The sequence below is a fragment of the Pituophis catenifer genome, unplaced genomic scaffold (genome assembly GCF_029215685.1).
Source record: "Pituophis catenifer annectens isolate HBS135680 unplaced genomic scaffold, rPitCat1.0.hap2 SCAF_4, whole genome shotgun sequence".
Lineage (NCBI taxonomy): Eukaryota > Metazoa > Chordata > Lepidosauria > Squamata > Colubridae > Pituophis > Pituophis catenifer.
In genome coordinates, this window is record NW_027256884.1 from 112,361,785 (window position 1) to 112,383,435 (window position 21,651).

A 21,651-nucleotide genomic window follows, 5' to 3' on the forward strand; every position below is an offset into this window, starting at 1 on the left:
CCCCCCCCAAGCGGTGTTCTTTTTTTATACAAAGTCAGTTTATTGCCCCCACAATCTGGGTCCTCATTTTACCTACCTCGAAAGGATGGAAGGCTGAGTCAACCTTGAGCCTGGTGAGATTTGAACTTGCAGTAATTGCAGGCAGCTGGTGCTATTTAACAGCACTTTAGTCTGCTGCGCCACCAAGGCTCTAAAGGGCCTTAATTAAAGGTTTACATGATGTAGCCTTTCATTTTTTTTTCTTTTCATCCCTTTTAGATGTGCTAATGATCTGCAGTGTTCATATACCTAAATGAGTGCAATTCAGCAATATACAAAAAAAAAAAAAAACCCTTATCCCACTTCATGCTATAAAATACCAAACCATGGAAATTATCAGCATTTTTTTTCCCCTAAATCGTGAATTGCATAGTAATCTACAGTTTTTATTTTTTTTTCCCCCAGCACCAAACATAGTACTACAATGCAGGAAGGCTTCAGGAAAAAATATGGGTAAGACTGTAATTATCTCATAGCAGGAGTATGTATTTACATCTTTTAGCAGGGTGGGCAATCTTTTGGTGTTTACGCTGGAGAAATGCATGGTATAATTTTGAGGGTGCACTGTTTACATTGCTGGGTCCAAGTGGCACAAGTGAACAAAGCCAACAGTGTTTGGATTAAGGGAAGTTTTCTTTCTTGTCAGTTGTAATGGGGTTATTTTAAAACTATAATCTTTGCCCTTTTCCTGCTTCAGTGTCATGGGAAATTATACAGTTTTCACCAGTTGCAGTAACTGAACACTCAAAACACACAGCTTTTCTCCGTGGGCTGTCGAGACTCCTGAATGCAACATAACATCACAACTATGTAGTATGATAGAGTCACAGGGCTGGCGCAACGTGCAACATGTTCATATTGGTGCAATATAATATAATGTAATGTTATGCACAAATATGTATAGAGGATTGTGTGTCTGTTAGTATCATTTACTGGATTAGGGATTTCCTTCTTTCACTGTGAGTTATTGAGATGTATTTGGGTTGGGGGGGTGCACTAAGGGAGGCTTAGCCAATCTCATTGTACACATGTTGTGCATTGACAATAGAAGTTTGAATTGAATTGTTGTTAGTTGCAAAGTTGGGTCCGACCCATTGTGACCCCATGGACAACATTCCTCCAGGCCTTCCTGTCCTCTACCATCTTCTGGAGTCCATTTAAGCTCACGCCGACTGCTTCAGTGACTCCATCCAGCCACCTGGTTCTCTGTCGTCCCCTTCTTCTTTTGCCCTCAATCTTTCCCAGCATTAGGCTCTTCTCCAGTGAGTCGTTTCTTCTCATTAGATGGCCAAAGTAGAATTGAATTGAGAAGGCTTCAAAATAAGAGCTCTCACTTTCAGGCTGTAGACTCCAAGTTGCCTTAAGCAGAGCTTTCTCTAGTGCACCCTTTCTCAACCTCAGCTATTTTACGATAGATAGACTTCAGCCCTCAAAGTTCACCAGCCAGCATGGGGAATCCTGGGAGTCGAAGTCCAGACATCTTAAAATTGCTGAGGTTGAGAAGCATTGTTCTAGTGGCTGAAGAGGTTTAGGACAGTAAGTTGAAAAGTGGTAAGTCTCAACTCTTCTTTTTTTTTTTTTAATTTGATTTATATGCCGCCCTTCTCCGAAGACTCAGGGCGGCTTACAATGTGCTCAGCAATAGCTTTCATCCTTTTGTATATTTATACAAAGTCAGCTTATTGCCCCCACAACTGGGTCCTCAATTTACCTACCTTAGAAAGGATGGAAGGCTGAGTCAACCTTGAGCCTTGGCGAGATTCGAACCTGCAGTAATTGCAGGCAGCTGGTCTTAATAACCAGCTTAATAACAGGGTGCCTTAGACCACTGTACTACCAAGGCTCTTCTAAGAGTCCTCTAAGACTCTTCTAAGAGTCCTCTAGGTTCTATGAGCCATGGTGGCGCAGTGGTTAGAGTGCAGTACTGCAGGTTACTTCTGCTGACTGCCAGCTGCCTGTTATTTGGCAGTTCAAATCTCACCAGGCTCAAGGTTGACTCAGCCTTCCATCCTTCTGAGGTCGGTAAAATGAGGACCCAAATTGTTGGGGTCAATGTGCTGACTCTGTAAACCGCTTAGAGAGAGCTATAAAGCACTGTAAAGCAATATATAAGTCTAAGTGCTATTGCTATTGCTATATACACTGGCTCTGCTTCCTGCATGATTGGTAGTGCTTAGTTCTTGGTATAAAACTTTAAGTTGTCTCCATGGACTTGTATTCAGCGTCCCCAATACTGAAGATTGATGCTTAAGCTGCTGGTTGTGATTTTATCACCAGGGAGGTCCTTATTTCATTTATCCAGATTTGGTTTTGGCCTATTTATATTTTCAATTTTAAAAGTCATTTGCACTTCTATATAAATTATATAATACCGAAACTCTTCTTCATGGCTGTGTAGTGTTGAAAAGGAGAATTTTAAAATATGAAAAAATAAATCCGATATTATTATGCAAATAATAATTTCATAATAGAGCATAAATGGGTATCATGGAAATTTTATTTTAAGAACTTCCGGAAAATATATTATAAACCCAAAGAATCTGATAGAATTATTCGATGATGAGAAAGAAGAGAAAAGGGAGAAAGCAGCACATATCATTCAAAAAACCTGGAAAAAATGGCTGGTAAGTTAACAATACCTCAAACACACTGTCATCCCTCGTTCTAGTGCAGGGGTATCAAACTCGATTTCATTGAGGGACGCATCAGGGTTGTGTTTGACCTTGGGGGGGGCCGGGGTGTGTGTGGCCTGGGTGGGTGTGGCCGGGATGGACATGGCCAGCTCGACATCACTCATGTCAGGGATGCCTGCTGTGGCCTGAGCACTCTGCCAATGAAAACAGGCTCCTGAGCTCTCTTTTTGGCTACCATGGCCTCCTGCAATCCTCTGCCAGTGAAAACGGAACTCGGGAGGGCCGCGCACAGCCCTCCCGAGTTCCGTTTTCACTGGCAGAGGATTGCAGGAGGCCATGGTAGCCAAAAAGAGAGCTCAGGAGCCTGTTTTCACTGGCAGAAGCTCCATGGGCCAGTCCTTCGCTGTTTCGAGGGTGGCCCCTTGGGCCAGATCTAAGTACCCCCCAGGCCGGATCCAGCCCCCGCGCCTTGAGTTTGATACTCCTGTTCTAGAGTAATATGCTTTTTGAGTAATATGCTTTTTCGAGTCTATTTATGTAAACGTCTACATATTTTGGATGGATTGGTACCTGTGGGTCTCACAATTGTTGCATTCTTAAGGGACAAGAGGTCATATTGCATCTACACACTTGTTCCTTTTTGTGGCTGAAGACTTGAAGCCGCAGACGATTGGGGGCACCTTATATCTAGTTTAAAAAAACTCTGCCCTTCCCATCGCTCCAGGGATTCACACATCATAATCAACAATGATGCGAGTTGTAGTTCTTTGCTGACCGTGATATGTGAACCGAGCAGTTTTGGTTTGTGAGCTGTGGTTGATGGTTTAGGACAGGGGTGGGCAAATGTGGCTCTTTTACAACCTGTGGACTTCAACTCCCAGAATTCCTGAGACAGCCAAGCTGGCTGCCCACCCCTGGTTTAGGAGAATGTGTGAAGCCAGCCAATTATGATTTATTCAATAAATCATGGTTAATCAAGCTATGGCAACTGTGTACACTTTTTGCTGATTTGGCAACCAACAGTGAATTTAAAAAATAAAAAAAGAGCTCTATTTAATCTGGAGAATGTGGAGCTATGATGAGTTGAATTATAGTCAGAAGCGGTCATTTATGACAGGGGTCCCCTACTCCCAGTTTGCGGCCCATTGGGAACCTGGCCATGCAAGCGACAGGCAAACATGTGAAACTCAATTTGTGCATGATGCGGGGATTAGGTTGCGCATAGGAAACCATGATCCAGTGGTGAGATTCAAAATGTTTTACTACCAGTTCTGTGGGCGTGGCTTGGTGGATGTGGCTTGGTGGGCGTGGCAGGAGAAGGATACTGTAAAATCTCCATTCCCACTCCACTCCAGGGGAAGGATACTATAAAATCTCCATTCCCTCCCCACTCCGGGGAAGGTTACTGCAAAATCCCCATTCCCTCCCCACTCCAGGGGAAGGATACTGTAAAATCTCCATTCCCTCCCCACTCCAGGGAAGGATACTGTAAAATCTCCATTCCCTCCCCACTCCAGGGGAAGATTACTGCAAAATCCCCATTCCCTCCAGATCGGCTGGGACTCAGGAGGCAGAGAATAGATGGGGGCTGGGCCAGTCAGAGGTGGTATTTACTGGTTCTCCGAACTATTCAAAATTTCCGCTACCGGTTCTCCAGAACTGGTCAGAACCTGCTGAAACCCACCTCTGAAACCATCTCCTTTCCTATGCTGCCGCCGTTGCCACTGCCCGTAACCGCGAAACCGTAAAGGTTGAGAACCGCTGATCTACAGTCTTGACTCTAGCTCCTGTTTAATTCTTGAGCTTCTTTTTGAACACATGAAGGGCTACCTGAGGGACTGCCTTTTTCCAACAGTCTCTACCCATCTAATTCCATCCAGCAGATTGGGCATGCTGCAGATCCCATCAGCCAGATAATGTCGGCTGGGGGGGGGGGGGGCACTAGAAGAAGGGCTTTTTCCACAATATCCCCTGCTCTGTGGAATAGTCCCCCCCTTGGAGATTAGAATGGCCCCCAACCCTGCTATCCTTTTGTAAGGCTTTAAAACTTGGCTGGGTACCTGAGCCTGTGGCTCTGAATGTGTTAAGGGCCCCATTTGTGGCTGCACTGTTAATTGGTTAATTACCTTGGCTGCTGTATACATTTATTTTTCAATGTTTCTATTATTTTAAATAGAATTATTTAAATATTAAATAATATTATTTTTATTGCCTTAATTGTTTTTAAAGTTTTGGAACTGTCAGCTGACCGGAGTCACTGGTTGAGGTGAGAGGCTATAGAAATGTAATAAACAAGCAAGCAAATAAATAAATAAATCTCACCACCTCTGTGGACACCATAATATACAATCAGCACAATATGAATTAATAATTGTGTCAGGGGAAGCCTGGGAAAAATGTTCATGTGCACCAAGTGTCAGCAAATGTAATATTTCTATTTATAATTAGACGGCATTTATCTATTCCCTCCAGGATATGGGTGTATTTGAATACTATAAAGAGCTTATAGGCTTTAAGCAATATGGGGAACCTTCCCATCTTATGAAGTACATTGAGCCTAGAGAGGTAAGGGCTAAAACGAAGTGGTAAGCATTAAGCATTCACACTTTTATAATTGATCCAAAGTTCCATGACATGTGTAACATTAGCAGCAGGGTGCAACTTAATGTGGCTTAATATGGTATAATCAAAGTTTGTAGTGAATATTTAAAAGCGACTTTTCTTCTTCTTCTTCTTCTTCTTCTTCTTCTTCTTCTTCTTCTTCTTCTTCTTCTTCTTCTTCTTCTTCTTCTTCTTCTTCTTCTTCTTCTTCTTCTTCTTCTTCTTCTTCTTCTTCTTCTTCTTCTTCTCCTCCTCCTCCTCCTCCTCCTCCTCCTCCTCCTCCTCCTCCTCCATCCTAGTGTATTCCCGCAAGTACAGAGTCTGCTTTTCATATCATTGAGCGTCACCTTGCACAGTCAGCTGTGTCTCCAGGGCGCAGGCCCGCAGCTTGCATATCTTTGTTGATGGTATCTTGCCATCTCTGTTTTGGACAACCCCGAAATCGCTGGCCATTGACTTCTATTTGGTAGGCAGTCTTGGCCACGGTGGAAGGTTTTGTTCTCTGGACATGTTCATACCAGTGAAGCAGGGGTGGTATTCACTTACCTTCACTCCCGGTTCGCAAATGTGAGCGCGACAGCCTTCCGCGCATACACAGAGGGTCAAAAACGGGATGTGATGACGTCCAGGCAGGTGGGCAGAACCTCCCGCTACCGGTTTTCCCGAACCGGATAGAACCGGCTGAATACCACCACTGCAGTGGAATCGGCCTTCTCTCATCTTCTCTATAATTGGTGCCACACCAAAATGTTGTCGAATGGCATCATTTAAAAGCTACATATCTATGTGCTAAACCCTCTTTTTTCTCTTTTTCCTGCTAACTGCCATTTGTGGCAGGTGGTCTCAAATTTGCATATGCAAAGCAGAATTACTGCCAACGCTCACTTCATCTCAGCTTGGGCAAATGGATATTTGGCTTGCCAGGCAAAGGCTGGAGTGAACTCAGACAAGGCTCCAGTTTTGCGTGGAAAAGCACAACGAACGTGGCTTGCTCGGATCTGCTGATAGACCATTCTGCTTACCTGTATAAAGGTGGATTGATGTCAGATTTCTCTTCTACCTTGTCAAAAGAAAGGAAAAAGGAGACCCTAAAGAAGGAATGGATAACTATGGCCCTTTTATGACCCCCTAGGCTTCAATTCCCAGAATTCCTGAGCCAGCTGGCTTAGCAACACTGGGAGTTGAAGACTTGAAGTCCACAGGTTGTAAAGAGGCCATAGTTGCCCATCTCTGTCCAAAAGGATGATAGTGTTTTGGCTTTTCATGTGGAAACCTGCACAGTTGCACTCACAGCTGAGTTGCTGACAGAACTCTGTTCCTTTCTGTCCAGAGTAGCCAACAGCCAAATTGGGATTTTCTGTGATTGTAAATATTGATTCAGAATAAATATAGAATGACAAATGAAAATGGCTCTCTCAAAAATTAAACCTAGTTTTCAGGAATTATGTAAAATAAAGCAAAGTCGTCTTTCCTGTTTAAAAATGAGGTCCTAAAGTCAATTGTTTTATTCTTTATTTCCAATTTAAAAAAAGATTTTGTTTTATAAAGCTGTAATATTCTATCACTGTTTTTGATATATAGAGAAATGAAGTTTGTTAACTTTATTTTTTTAGTTTTTGCATGCTATCATATGTAAAATCTTGTTTGATTACAGGCAGAATTTTTAGATGCTGCAGCAGGAGTTCATATTAAATTCAGACTAGGTGGGGTAAGTTTACATTTAATAATTATATTTTAATAATAATAATTAAAACAAGTGTACAAATATGAGTGCCTGTTCATATCTGTATGTTTGTGTGTCTTTGTGCACATGTGCAGGTATGCACATTAATATAATCACACAAAATGTAAATTTACAAAGAACACATTTTTTTTCATACTTTAAAAAGCATACTGGGAGTACTTGTAAATTTATGCCAGGACTTTATCACTTGTTAATAGAGTGCAGAATCTAAATCTGTGTAAGCAAAAAGCCTGAAGGCAAATCCATCTTTAAAACAGAGTTTCTTCTTTTTTTTACACGATGAGCAAAGCTTGATATTAGACTGTGTCTGTGTGTGCATATTCAAGTTACTGTTGACTCTTTGCAATGGACAAGTCTTTGAGGTTTCCTTGGCAAGATTTCAGAAGTGGTTTGCTAGTTCCTTCTTCCTGGGGCTGAGAGCAGAGGTGGGCTCCTGGGAGTTCGGCAGGGTTCGGGTGATCCTCTAACCAAGGATCGCCGGGGTTCGGCGAACCCCCAAATGCCACTTCTAGCTGGCCATGCCCACGCCCACCATGGCCCCCCCTTCCAAGAGTCTTTACGTGGCACGTTCATCATTCCAGGTAAATGCAGGGGCTGCGCGGAGGGTCTGGGAGGGCGAAAAACAGGCTTCCCGGAAGTTCTGGACATCTGGAAACAGGCCTGTTTCCGGCCTCCAGAGGGCCTCGAGACACCGGGGGAAGCAATTTTTGCCATCCCGGAGGCTCGAGGATAGCCATGGCCACGCCCACCCAGCAACGGTGCAGCAAACCCATTGCTAAAGGATCTGAAGCCCACCCCTGGCTGAGAGAGTGACCATCCCAAAGTCATCCAGTGGGCTTTGTGCCTAAGATGAGACTAGAACTCATGGACTCTTGGTTTCGTTAACCACTGCAACAAACTGGCTGTCACTATTAGTATTGAAATTGTGGTTTTTTTGAGCACTCAACTGCTTTGGCATTCATTGAAACAATATACATTCTTGCAATGTCTTAGTAAACGGGCACATAGACTTGGTCATGAGCTATCAGTACCATCTAGTTGAAGTGGGTGAGAAGTTCACGGGAAGGAAGGAAGCCATTTCATTCAAGTTCCAGCAGAGGTTCAATCAAATTCCTTGTGTGCAGACCAGGGGTGGGTTCTACTTCCCTTTACTACCGGTTCGCAACAGGGCTGCGCTCTTGCTCTTCTGCGCATGCGCTCTTCTGCGCATGTGCAGAAGCTTTTTCATGACGTCAGGGTCAGTGGGCGGGGCCTCCCGCTGGTTTTACTACCGGTTCTATAGAACCAGTGCGAACCAGGGGCAACCCACCAGTGGTGCAGACCACCAAGAAAATGCCATTCGTTTTTATTGGCTATTATATTTTTGGGGTGGATTTTTATTTGGCTTTTATTATTTTAAGAATCGTTTCCATTTTATGATATGTGTTGCTGGGGTTGAATTGAAAGGATTTTGAAAGTCAGAATACTTCTTTAAAAATACTGTACATACAGTTCAGGATTGCTTCACGCTTAACAAACATACTATATGCCTGTTTTGCCCTTTATGCAAATAATAGTACTTCCAAAATCATTTTACGATGATTTTTCTCAGGGCCCACAGAAGTGCATTTTAAGAAAAAATAATTCCAGTCTGCTTCTGATCTGTTTTAGAACCTTTTCGTTCTGTTAATAAATAGACATTTACAGAGAATATTCCTTAGGATCTGTAAAAACAAATTGCAGCGACCCCAACATGTTTTCCATTTACCACTTTTTAAACTGGATATTTCCTTGCAGGAAAAGTTTCCTCCCAGCATATACTATAAAATATTTACTCATAGACCTATTGTGGATTTGTGCGCAAATAGTCCCAAAGACTACGCAAAGATTGCAACCAAACCAAATCCAAGGAAGTTGGAGAAAGGGAGCGTCAATGAAAGTACTGGTGACTGGTATAAACGCATCGAGAATAATGGATGGCGACTTCTTTCCATTAGAGTAAGACAATAAATATTTTAATTTTTCACTCGGTTCCTGTTATGATTGCCTTCCCCAAAAAAGATTGTTTGCATAGTTTGTGATGGGTGACTTCCTTCCACTTGACACATTTCAAAGAGTTGTGATGGCTGTGTTTGTTACTGTTAAAAGCATAGATAAAACCTGCAAAATGATGTGGGGCTGCCTTCCAATCTCTTCAAAGAATGCTTCAGGAAGCTGGTATTTATTTCTATTATGTATTTTCTCCATTTTTGTGGAAGGTTATTGAACTTTTCATCTCTTTTCAAGAGATATGATATGGGGGTTGAGAGAATTTCTCAAGTAGAGATGATTTCCCACTTCTGCTCCAATTTGTATTGCAGATCACCAACTACCCAACAATTCACAAAGGGGAGACTATCTGTGATACGGCTCTGAGATCAGGAAATTTATCTTCCCTTTCAGCTATTCCATCAATCCCTGCTCCAGTTCTACTTCAGACACTGTAGAAATTGTTTGGCCTAATTCAACCAATTGCATCTCAATCCCTCCTGTCTATTCCTTTTTTCTGTTTCTGCCTTCTGATGTTTTGTCTCAACTCTTTTTTTCCTCACATGACTTCTGAAAGGTTACAGGTTAATGTCAGGCATTTTATTTTAAAAGCTGAGTTAGCTTTTAATTTACAAATCAACCTATTGCTAGGTTAATCTTACTAAGTATACATCATTACAGGTTAATCTTACTAAGTATACAGCATTACAGGTAGACCTTGAGTTACAACTATCCATTTAGTGACTGTTCGACGTTACAAGGTCACTGAAAAAAGTGAGTTATGACTATTTTTCACACAACTGTTGCCGCAAAACCACAGTCATGTGATCAAAATGCAGATACTTAGCAACTGGCATCTGTTTATGATGGTTGCAGTCCCAGGGTCACATGAGTTGCCTTTTGCAACCTTCTGATAAGCAAAGTCAACAGGAAATCCAGATTCGCTTAACAACCATGTTACTAACTTAACAGCTGCAGTGTTTCACTTAACAACTTTGACAAGAAAGGTCAAAAAATGGGGCAAAACTCACTTAGCAATGGAAATTTTGGGCTCAGTTATGGCTGTAAATTGAGGACTACGTGTACCAAAAAGGCTGTATTATGCTACCAACTCAGAATGTAGGGGTATTTTTAGAAGATTTATATCAGAGAACACTGATCTGAAACAGAAAGATTCGTGTCATTTCCTACAATTTTGCTTCAGATGTTTCTGAAAGGAAATATAATTAGCTGTCATAGCCTTCTCCTTTTTCTTCTCTTCAATTGGGGCTGATTTCACATATTAAGTTAAATGTTAAATAAAATGCATCTCTATAGGGTAGCTGAATCCCAAAAGGGGATTCTAGTTTACAGGCAAATTTTGTCAACATTTCTAAAAATCCCAACCAACAAATTCCAATCAACCATAACATCTGGTTAAACCTTAGTATAAATGGCTCAGCGGTTAAAAGACACTGAGCTTGTCAGCTGGAAAGCTGACAGTCCGGGTTTGAGACCCAAGTGCCTTGGAATGGGGTGAGCTCCTGTTACTCGCTCTAGCTCCTGCCCACCTAGCAGTTCGAAAGCGTGCCAATGCAAGTAGATAAATAGGTACCACTCAGTGGTGGGTTGCCCCCGGTTCAGACCGGTTCTATAGAACCGCTAGTAAAACTGGCGGGAGGCTCCGCCCACCAACCCGATGTCATCAGAACGCTTCTGCGCATGCACAGATGAGTGGCCCCATTGCAAACCAGTAGTAAAGTTAAGTAGAACCCACCCCTGGTACCACTTTGATGGGAAGGTAACAGCGTTCCGTGCACCTCGGCATCTAGTCATGCTGGCCACATGACCAGAGAAATGTCTTTGGACAACACTGGCTCGCTTGGCTAAGAAACAGATGAGCACTGCCCCCTAGAATCTGACACACCTGGAAAGGTGATACCTTTACCTTTAACATACTTCCTTTTATTTGTGTAATGCTCATTTCAACCAATGGGGTTACAGCAGTGTTAAGAGTTGCCAACATAATAAGCGCAATGTAGAATGGAAGGGGGAATATCAATGTCAATTTAGCAACCTGCCTTTTTAACATAGCAAACTGTTCAAACCCAGCCATTGCCAAACTCCAGATCATCTGTCTCTGCAAGCATCAATGAGTTGATCCCTAAAAAAACCTGGAGCATATTGGTAGAGAAAAGGGAGCTGGGGCAGAACAGCAGTTGTCTGAAAGGTATTTAGCCTTGACAAGCGATTTTAAAAATTCTGATAAATGTGAAATGGTTTTCAACAATATATTTCAGTATTGGAAGGGTGTGGACTCTGTAACAACGAAAGACAATACCAAAATACAGGAATTCCATCATTCTCCTAAGCAGAGGAAACGGAACATGGCGAAAAGAAGAAAGGCAAGAAAAATCGAATGGCTGAGAAAAATGTGAGTTTACAGCAACTTGACATTCCGAACACGAGAGTGGTCAATTTTCATTTTATTATCAGCTTAGTGGTTTTTAATTATCATTCATTCAGCCATATTATGCTAATATAATGGTAATCCATCATGATTAAGCTAGAGTTATTCATCAGCTGGAAATAGCTTGCCATAAATCACAAGTTAACCATTTCTGCCAATTCTATTGGCTGCATTCATCTAGATTGGGGAGTGTAAAACCTTTCAGGCCAGGGAACCTGTTAATTTGAAAAAAAAAATAACGTTATCTGTAATCCCTGATCAAAAGGCAAAGCTCTAGTGACAGAATATTGGTGTTAAAATGAATTGACTTTCCCCCCCTCCTCCCTTACCCTCATGGAAATCCATCAGGTTTTTGCAAAAGTTCAAAAAACCTGTGATCTAAAAGATAGGGCAACAGAACTAAGGCAAATCATCCTTCCAAGTTAACCTTCCTCCACTTAATGCCAACCTGATAGGCTGAAGCCATTTACTAATTCAAATTCAGTCAAACTAATAAAAGTTATATGAATAGTCCTCAACTTATGACCGGTCAATGACTGTTTGAAGTTACAATCGCCTCCAAAAGGGGTATTTTACCCCCCTAAAGCCGTTGTAAAGCATCACGTTGCCCCTTCCTCCATTTCCATGGTTACATGATAGCATTCTGGGTGGTTGGAAAACTGGTTGCAATTATGACTGGTTGCCAGGCACCCAATAATGACCAGGGGTGAAATCTAAAATTTGCTACTGCTGGTTCTGTGGGCGTGGCTTGGTGGTGGGGGGTTAATGTGACTGGGTGGGCGTGGCCATTTTTTTTTTTTACTTTTAAAACCATTTTTTCTACAACCTCTTCTGTGAAGAGGTTGTAAAAAAATGCTTTCAAAAGGCTCTGACGATCCAAGCTGAGTTCCCTGAAAGCCTCTGATGATCTTATTGCCCCCACAAACTGGGTCCTCATTTCACCTACCTTAGAAAGGATGGAAGGCTGAGTCAACCTTGAGCCTTGGAGAGATTCGAACCAGCAGAAATTGCAGGTAGCTGTGTTAATAACAGGGTGCACTAAACCACTGTACTATCAAGGCTCTTTTGAATTCAGCAGGCAGTTCTTTTGCTCCATTTAACAACCTAGGAGATCACTTAATGACCACAATCAGGAATGCTGGGATTGCATCTTGCTTAACGATCTATTTTGTTCATCAACCAAGGTTTCAGTCCTGATTCTGTTCGTAACTTGAGGACTGCCTGTAACCCTAACACATTGGAGGAGGTGTAAAATATTTAAACAACTGTATTTCCGCAGTAACTAAGCAGACCATATATGATACGTTCTGAGATAACTTAAAAAGTTGTAAGTTAACATTTTTAAATGAGTTTTAATTTTTTTAAATTTAAAAAAAAACGGGAAAGACTATATTAGTCAAATATAGTGGCTCTCTAGATGTTTGTGTGTTTGTTTATTTATGTCCAAATAGAATAATAAAACAGGGCAGGTTTAAATCAGCATGGGAAGACTGCCTTCCATGTTATAGCATGGTCTTTCGTAAGAAGACTGCTGCTTGTACAACAGTGCCCTCCAGTGCTTTGGGGTGGATTCCTTTAGATACCTTGTTTGTCAGTCAAATACACAAATAAACAGTTTGGGTGGAGTTGTTAAAATTGAAATTGCCTTCCTGAGAGCCTGAAGTCATTATTTCCATGCATGTATTTTGTGAGTAGCTGTGGCTATTTCTAACTTAGAGCACCAGTTCTTTAGCACAACAGGTGAACAAGGTGTTTTCCTAAGAGATGAGAGGCCAGGTGGCATCAAAACTCTGTGGCTTTTGAGATCCTATCTTGTCAGTTGCAGCTCCAGTTCTCAGGGATTATGAAGTTCAGTATCACCTGAAGATCACAGGTTTCTGTCTAATTTATATAGGAGCAGACAGAGAATGTACTAGACAAATATGATTCTCACAGTGAACAATGAACACAGTTTCTGCCAAGATCTGGTGCAGAATCAGATTCAGTCAATAAACTTTGGTAGAGCAGAAACCAGAGAATGAATTTTTATTCCATTACATAGGGAATGCATTTACTGGAACATGCCACGGGCTTTTTTAATGGCAGAGGAAGTTGCAGTCCATCTGTCACAGTGTGCTTTGTGCAGTAGTTGTTCTTAAAAATCGTGCTTCCCTAGGCAACCGTTTGAATTTCTTGTTGAGAGATCAGTCCTGATCATTTATTATGCCGAGTTTTTTCAGAATCATTTTTTTAATTGAATGAATCTCAGAATACATCATGTTGTTGTTGTAGAGCAGGGGTGTCAAAGTCAATTTCATTGAGGGCCGCCATCAGGGTTGTGTTTGACTTTGGGGGGCTGAGGGGGCATGGCCTGGATGTGTGTGGCCAGCTCGACATCACTCGTGCTGGGAGAGCCTGTGATGACCCAAGTGCTTTGCCAGTGAAAACAGAGCTTGGGAGTGCTGCCTGCGGCCCTTCCGAGCTCCGTTTTCAGCCGCAATGGCCTCCTGCAACCCACTGCCAGTGAAAACGGAGGTTGGGAGAGCCGCACACAGCCCTCCCGAGCTCTGTTTTCACTGACAGAGGCACTGCAGACCGGTCCTTCGCTGTTTCCAGGGCAGTCCCGCATCCAGATCTAAGCACCCTGCGGGCCAGATCCAGCCCCCGGTCCTTGAGTTTGACACTCCTGTTGTAGAGTGTTTAAATGCTACATGTGTCCTTCACTTTTCACCTTACATTGTACTGTCTAGGAATTGTGTTGTATAAATGAATTAATTGCTAACAAATATGTATCAAAACAATCAATTTGCAAAGACTAAATTCCTCAATTCCCCATTTCCATGTGTTGGAAAACTACACTTGCATGTTTTATTATTAACATGGTTTCAAAGAAATTAAAACTATATTGCCATCTGAATACATTGTACAGGTAGTGTTCAACTTTATTATTTAGCGATGGTTCAAAGTTACAACAACCCTGGAAAAAGTGACTTACAACGGGGACTTGCACTTACAACTCTCACAGCAACCCACAGTCACTTGGTCAAAATTTGGGTGTTTGCCGATTTGTATGTATTTATACAAATCGCATTGCAGTGTCCTAGGGGATCATGGGGTCGCCATTTGCGACTTTCCCAGATGGCTTCTGACAAGCAAGGTCAATCTCAAGCAGACTCATTTAACAATCGTATTATTAACTTAACAACTGCAAGTTGTTGCAGTTAACAACCATGGGAAAAAAGGTTGTGAAATTGTGTGCAATTTACTTAACAATCGCCTTACTTAACAATAAAAATTCTGGTCTCGATTGTGGTTATAAATCGAGGACTACCTGTACAGATTATCTTAACAACGCTAATTGGGACTGAAAATTTCGTTGTTAAGCAACACTGTCATAAATAGAAAAACCTTGTGTTTGTGCCACTTAGAAAACCTTGTGTTTGTGCCATTTAGTGCTTCCAGTTCGGTAGTCCTGGTTACCATCATTTACCACGTGGGTCATTAAGTGAGGATCTTGCATTACCGCTTTTTTTTTTTTAATTTTTTTTAATTTGATTTATATGCCGCCCTTCTCCGAAGACTCAGGGCGGCTTACAATGTGCTCAGAAATACTTGTGATTTCCTGCTGTCTTCCCATTGATTTTACTTGGTAACTTTATGATGGGTGGAACTCAATTCCCAGAATTACACACACACACACACACACACACACACACACACACACACACACACAGCAATGTTTAAAGTTGCCAAGTTTGTGAAACAGTGCTCTCCATGGCATAGCAAAAGAAGTGTTAAATGTAGATATGATTTTCTTACCGAATGGTTGTGCAACTTGTAAGGTAGGTGTGTAGAGTCCACCTGTGCCTGGTCACTGTAAAAAGGTTATTGTTCCCTCTACAAAGGAAAGCACCAGAATGAATACAAAAACTCGAAGGGGATTAGTTTATTATGTGAAGGTATTTGGAAGAATTTTGATCAAAAGGATGTGAGGAATAACAATGGGCAAAATATGGAAAGTTTTACGTTGAGCAAGGGAAGTACAGGAGAGCGTTTTGCTCTTTGGTAGGTTTTTGAAAACAATATGAATGTGACAAATTTATTGGATTTTTGTTGAGTTAAATAAAACATGAATATCCTTGTTTTGCACAAATGGGGATTCGAAAATTACTATCAAATGCAGTAAGAACAATATATGAAGGAAGGAAAGCACATGTGAGAATAAACAAAGATTAGGAAATAGTTTCAATATTGAATAAGGAGTAAGGTAATATGTAATGTCCCCTTGATTATTTTATGTCTTTGCACTGCTTGAGATGATGTTAGAGATGTTTCATTTGGAAATGTGTATTTTTCTATGCAGATGAAGCTGTATTGTTGACTAAAACCCAAATGATTTGCAACAAATGTTGGGCTGTATAATGTAGTAAATATGGATATGAAGGTTTACTGTAGTCAAGAGACTTGTGCTTTAAGGCAAAAATGGATTAAAATTATCCATAAATGGCAAAAGATTACTAGAGGAGAAAGTGTAGAAATTTCAGGAAATGCTATTGGCAATATAAAAGAATTGGGTAGCACAATTTGTTGCAAGGAAACAGTATTTGTTGACAAACGTGAAAATGACTATATGTCCCTTTGGGCAGATGGAAGTGAATGTTGGCTAGATCAAGGATGAATGGGTATATATACCGTAGGCTAAATGTCGATATAAAAATGAATGACTAATATGAAAAATGTAATGAGGTTCAAATTATGAAATAAAACATGTAAAGGAAGAGCAAATAAGCAGAGGAAGACTTAGGTCACTGCTGGATGGAGTTTATGAAATTCCTTCCAAACAAGGAGGTGAAACTTAAAAGGCAGTGAAGTTGTATATGGATGCCGAACAACCAAGGATGGTTTGCAGGAACACAAATCTTTGGGGAAGTATGATGATTGTGTTGATGTAAACTACTTATTTGCATTTCCTTTTTTTTTAACCTCAGGCTTTTAATTTTCTATTTTTTATTTATTTATTTGCTTATTTCCTGCCCTTATTATTTTTGAAAATCACTCAAAATGGTGAACACTCACCTTGCTCCTGTTATTTTCACTACAACAACCCTGAGGTAACTTGGACGGAGTGAGTTTGATTGGCCCAAAGTCACCCAGCTGCCTTCCATGGCTAAGTCAAGTCTTGAACTCATGGTCTCCTGCTTTCCAACCCGGTGCCTTAACCACTGGTTCTATAGACCAAGCCAGCTCTATTAATTTCTATTAATCTATCAAACCAAGTCTATTAATTTTTGTTTCTTCCTCCTTTTCTGCCCTTTGTTTAACGTTGCTTATCTTGAAAGGGCAGAGGAGTGCATATACTTGCCTCAGACTGAGATATGGGTGGCAAATAAATTTTGATTATAATAATATTACTACTTTATCTGGGAGGAGTTTGATGCTGTGACTCCCGATGATGTGGACAGGATTTTGGGGAGACTTAGTGCGGCCACATGTTTACTGGACCCGTGTCCCTCCTGGTTGGTACTGGCCTCCCGGGAGGTTACACGAGGCTGGCTCCAGGGTGTTATCAACGCTTCGTTGAGTGAGGGTTACTTCCCCGCGGCCTTGAAGGAGGCGGTGGTGAGGCCTCTCCTCAAGAAGCCGTCCCTGGATCCAGCAATATTGGCCAACTATCGTCCTGTCTCCAACCTTCGCTTCCTGGCGAAGGTTGTTGAGAGTGTGGTCGCGCGACAGTTCCCGCAATTCCTGGAGGAAACATCCTATCTGGATCCGTTCCAGTCTGGTTTCAGGCCTGGGCACAGCACGGAAACGGCATTGGTCGCGTTGGTTGATGATCTCTGGAGGGCTCGGGACAGGGGTTGCTCCTCTGTTCTGGTCCTGTTAGACCTCTCAGCGGCTTTTGATACCATCGACCATGGTATCATGCTGCACCGGTTGGAAGAGTTGGGGATGGGGGGCACCGTGTTACGGTGGTTCTCCTCCTTTCTCTCCGACCGGTCGCAGTTCGTGTTGGCAGGGGGGCAGAGGTCGACCTCGAGGCCTTTTATATGTGGAGTGCCTCAGGGGTCGGTCCTCTCGCCCCTCCTGTTCAACATTTATGTGAAGCCGCTGGGCGAGATCATCCGTGGCTTTGGGGTGAGATACCATCAGTACGCTGATGATACTCAGCTGTACATCTCCACCCCAGACCACCCCAACGATGCCCTTGAAGTGATGTCCCAGTGCCTGGAGGCTGTACGGATCTGGATGGGGAGGAACAGGCTCAGGCTCAACCCTTCCAAGACTGAGTGGCTGTGGTTCCCGGCATCCCGATATGGTCAGTTGACTCCATCACTGACCATTGGGGGCGAGTCTTTGGCCCCCACAGAGAGGGCTCGCAATCTGGGAGTCCTCCTGGATACGCAGCTGTCCTTGGAGGAACATCTGACGGCTGTAACCAGGGGGACCTTTTATCAGGTTCGCCTGATTCGCCAGTTGCGGCCCTTTCTTGATCGGGATTCCTTGTGCACAGTCACTCATGCCCTCGTAACCTCTCGCCTTGATTACTGCAATGCTCTCTACATGGGGCTCCCCTTGAGGAGCACCCGGAGGCTCCAACTGGTCCAGAACGCAGCAGCGCGGGTAGTGACGGGAGCAGCGTGGCGCTCCCATGTAACACCGCTCCTGCGTGAACTGCACTGGCTCCCGGTGGTCTTCCGGGTGCGCTTCAAGGTGTTGGTTATCACCTTTAAAGCGCTCCATGGCATAGGGCCTAGCTATCTTCGAGACCGTCTACTGCCACCGACGACCTCCCACCGACCCGTGCGCTCCCACAGAGAGGGCCTCCTCGGGGTGCCATCAGCCAAACAATGCAGGCTGGTGACCCCCAGGGGGAGGGCCTTCTCTGTGGGGGCACCTACCCTCTGGAATCAGTTGCCCCCTGAGATAAGGAGAATCCATGACCTCAGTGCCTTCCGCCGTGCCCTTAAAACTTTCTTTTTTCAACAAGCCGGGCTGGCTTAATTTCTTTTTAAGGGTTTTTTAATTGTTTTGTTTTGCTTATCGTTTTAATTAATGGGGCCAAATTTGTATATATTTTTAAATGTGTTTTAATATTTGTATCTGATGTTTTTATCTGGCTGTTCACCGCCCTGAGTCCTCAGGGAGAAGGGCGGTATACAAATTCAAAAATAAATAAATAAATAAATAAATACTCAATGAAAATGGTGTAACTATTAAGAATGAAAATACATATTTCTATTTTCTAGGTACTTCGGCGAAAATCTGAAAGTTAAAACACAGAATCCTGAGGCAACTGCTTTAATTCAGAGAGCAACAGAAGGGCTAATCAAGTCCCTGGAGAAGGAAGGAATAGATCAAGTGATGGAATGGGAAGTAGATGAGATGTTAAAGTGGACAAATGCATTGAATTATGACGAGTAATGGTTTTAAAGTTCACCTTTCATTACTTTTCTAAATCTTATTGTTTTAAAATTATCCATTTTTAGCTTTTGATTTTTACTGGCAATTTATATTAATAATAATCTAATGTATTAACTCACACCCACTCTCTTCGGTCTTTCTCTCACGCACAGACACCAATCAAATCACAAAATATACAAGAGAGAGCAGCAGTAATATAGGAATTTTTTTAATAAAAGCTTTTCTGTAACACCTCTTACACACCTTTTGTTTTTCTTATTGTTTCACCTTGGTTTTGTTTTTGCAATTTGGATGGTTTTAATTGTTACTGCAATTTTTAGTGTAACACTGTAACCACTGAGAGTTGGGAGATTTAAAAAGTGTTTGTGTGTGTTAGAGACAGAGTGCAGTGCTAGGAATATTATATATATCACACTGTCAAACTCACGGCCCATGGGCCGGATGCGTCATGCACTGGCCATGCCCATGTTGAGTTTAGCAAAGGGGGAAAAAGTCGCAATATGTCATGTGACGATGCCGTGACAACGCGAGTTTGACACCCCTGCTCTAAAGTATGGATTGCAATTTGGTTATTACTGCTCCATTTTATTCACTGTGCTTATTGTTTACCTAGATATGTTAAACTATGGAAAGAAGTTGGAACAAGCAAGACTTCAGAAAGTTTTAAAGGTAAAACTTTTTCTGGTCATTCTTTACATAATTTTAATCTAAAGATAAGAGTATTGGATCATAAATTACATGGGTAATTAAAGACTCCTGCAGCACGTGAGACTGATGTGTGATGATGGCAGAGCAGCTGGTGTTGTAATCCCACAGATGCATAATTCCTGATTTTCTGTAGAATTAGGTGTATAACGTTATGGAGGCAAATCTTTGATTAATTAAAATTTTAATTAATTCAGTTAACTTAAAACAATTATGGCATAATTAATTAGTATTTTGTAAAAGTGGATGAAAACAAATATGAATTGGAATTGCGTTGGTAGCCATGCTGATCATAGAATACACGATTTGGATCTTTGTTATAATTTATTTTGAGGGATTCGCTATGTGAACATTTCAAATATATTCCTAAATGTGGATTTTATAAATGCAGAAAAATGATATTAATATTGAAGTCTTAGCTTTCATTATTTCTAGAGAAGCAAATTTCTAGGCCCAATCAAATATCTGAAGTCAGTTTGGTAAGAATTATGACCTGTTGCAATATTATATATATTACTATTTGTTGAATTTGTGTTATGCCATCTTTTCTCCCGAAGTTCAAAAAGTGCTTGTGGTCTCAAACCTCATCCCTAAAAATAGACATAGAATACAATATTGCAGATGCAAATGTGCCATTTTGCAAGTTATTGTAGAAAATAAACTTCTTAAAAAAAGATTATGCCTATCTAACATTACTTTATAATTCAAGGATAAATCTAAATTCAGTAAATTTGAATTGGGTATATCTTCTAGGAATGCAGGGGAGTTACACTTTGTGTCACTATCATGCAATATTATCTATGAATAAATACCTTGAATTCAGTTTTCCACTGTAAATGATTTTAAAATATATTTGTGCTCTTATAAAACATTTGGTTTTATTGTATAAATATTCATTTGTATGTTTACCTTTAGCTTTCCAGTTTACTCAACACTATAACGTTTCTGAACTGATACCAAAGGACATCCAAGAAATAATGCGATCTCAGCTAATGTAGACTAAAAGAGAGACCTATTATCAACTCACTTTAATAGGTGCAGAAGAAAAAAAAAACACATCTGACAATTGAACATTCATCAGTCACAACAGTATCAACATAAAACTTCAGGAGACAAATAGAAACTCAGTATAAAAAGATGAAATCTATGCATTTGTCAAGTTAATGTGCCTTAACACATTAACATAAAATGTAATGAATGTAAAGAAATTTGAAATTAAATTTATTTAGTTTCCTAGTGAACTTATTTTGTGATAGATGACATGTCTGTTGTAATACACACAATTAGTAACATTTCTTAATTCTCCAAGATTTATTTTTAATCATTAATTTTTTTGATTCTGACAAGTTTAAGATATTACATATAAGTGAGCAAAGATATGGAAACAACACAATCACATAATCACCTGTTCCCCCAAGATTACCCTGATTATTTAACCCTAAATACTTTGTCCAGTGGCTCTGCCTTACTTTTTTGATCTAATCCTCGGCCATCGCTGGGATCAGGACTGGAGGAGATACAGACATCGAGAGTCTTGGATTATTTGTTTGTTTCAAATGGTTTGGTCGCTGTGAGAGGACGACCTTTTGAGACCTCTACCCCCACCTCCTTTGGATGGACTTACTACAACCACAAGACTTCCCATCGTCGTGAGAGGGCGATGATGTTCCGATGTATTGACATTTGTAACTTACTGGTCTCCCTTTTACATCTATTTCCTCCCTTATTTTAAATTACGTCTTAACCATCTCTAACACTCTTAGAAGAAAATGATCCTTCATCTCCTTCAACTCGCTCCTATCTTTGATGTATTCAACTGCGGAGCTCCTTGCACTGCGAGATTCCCCCCTCTCGCATGTCTGGCCCTCTCAGTTATCAAGGGCCGCCCTTGAGGACGGGTTTTGGAACCCTGAGGTGGTTTGCAAAAAACCGACGGCTTTGGGGGTTTTTAGATAAATCTTTAAGTTCTATTTTAAGGGGTTCTGGGAGGGATTGTGGGAATGGATCTGGGGGGATCCATAAATCCACTGAAAGGGGTAATGGGTCTGATAATCATGGTGGGGAGGATGGGG

At 41.5% G+C, this 21,651-nt stretch overlaps 1 protein-coding gene across 1 annotated transcript; it reads left to right on the forward strand.

The window, feature by feature from the left end:
• Nucleotides 1-447: 447 nt before the first annotated feature.
• CUNH11orf65 (chromosome unknown C11orf65 homolog) lies at nt 448-20,577 on the forward strand. Its single transcript, XM_070942861.1, has 9 exons — nt 448-492; nt 2,546-2,663; nt 5,145-5,237; nt 6,928-6,981; nt 8,794-8,994; nt 11,304-11,437; nt 18,700-18,870; nt 19,488-19,543; nt 20,495-20,577. Exons 1-9 carry the CDS (start codon nt 464-466, stop codon nt 20,575-20,577), a joined length of 939 nt encoding a protein of 312 aa, XP_070798962.1. The 5' UTR covers nt 448-463.
• The last annotated feature ends 1,074 nt before the right edge of the window (nt 20,578-21,651 follow it).

Bases quoted from the DNA above. Each gene is read 5' to 3' on its own strand.
- CUNH11orf65 (XM_070942861.1), top strand. From the start codon at position 464: ATGCAGGAAGGCTTCAGGAAAAAATATGG. The intron at 493-2,545 runs GTAAGACTGTAA...TTTTATTTTAAG, and splicing joins GGCTTCAGGAAAAAATATGG to AACTTCCGGAAAATATATTA. The intron at 18,871-19,487 runs GTAATGGTTTTA...TTGTTTACCTAG, and splicing joins AATGCATTGAATTATGACGA to ATATGTTAAACTATGGAAAG.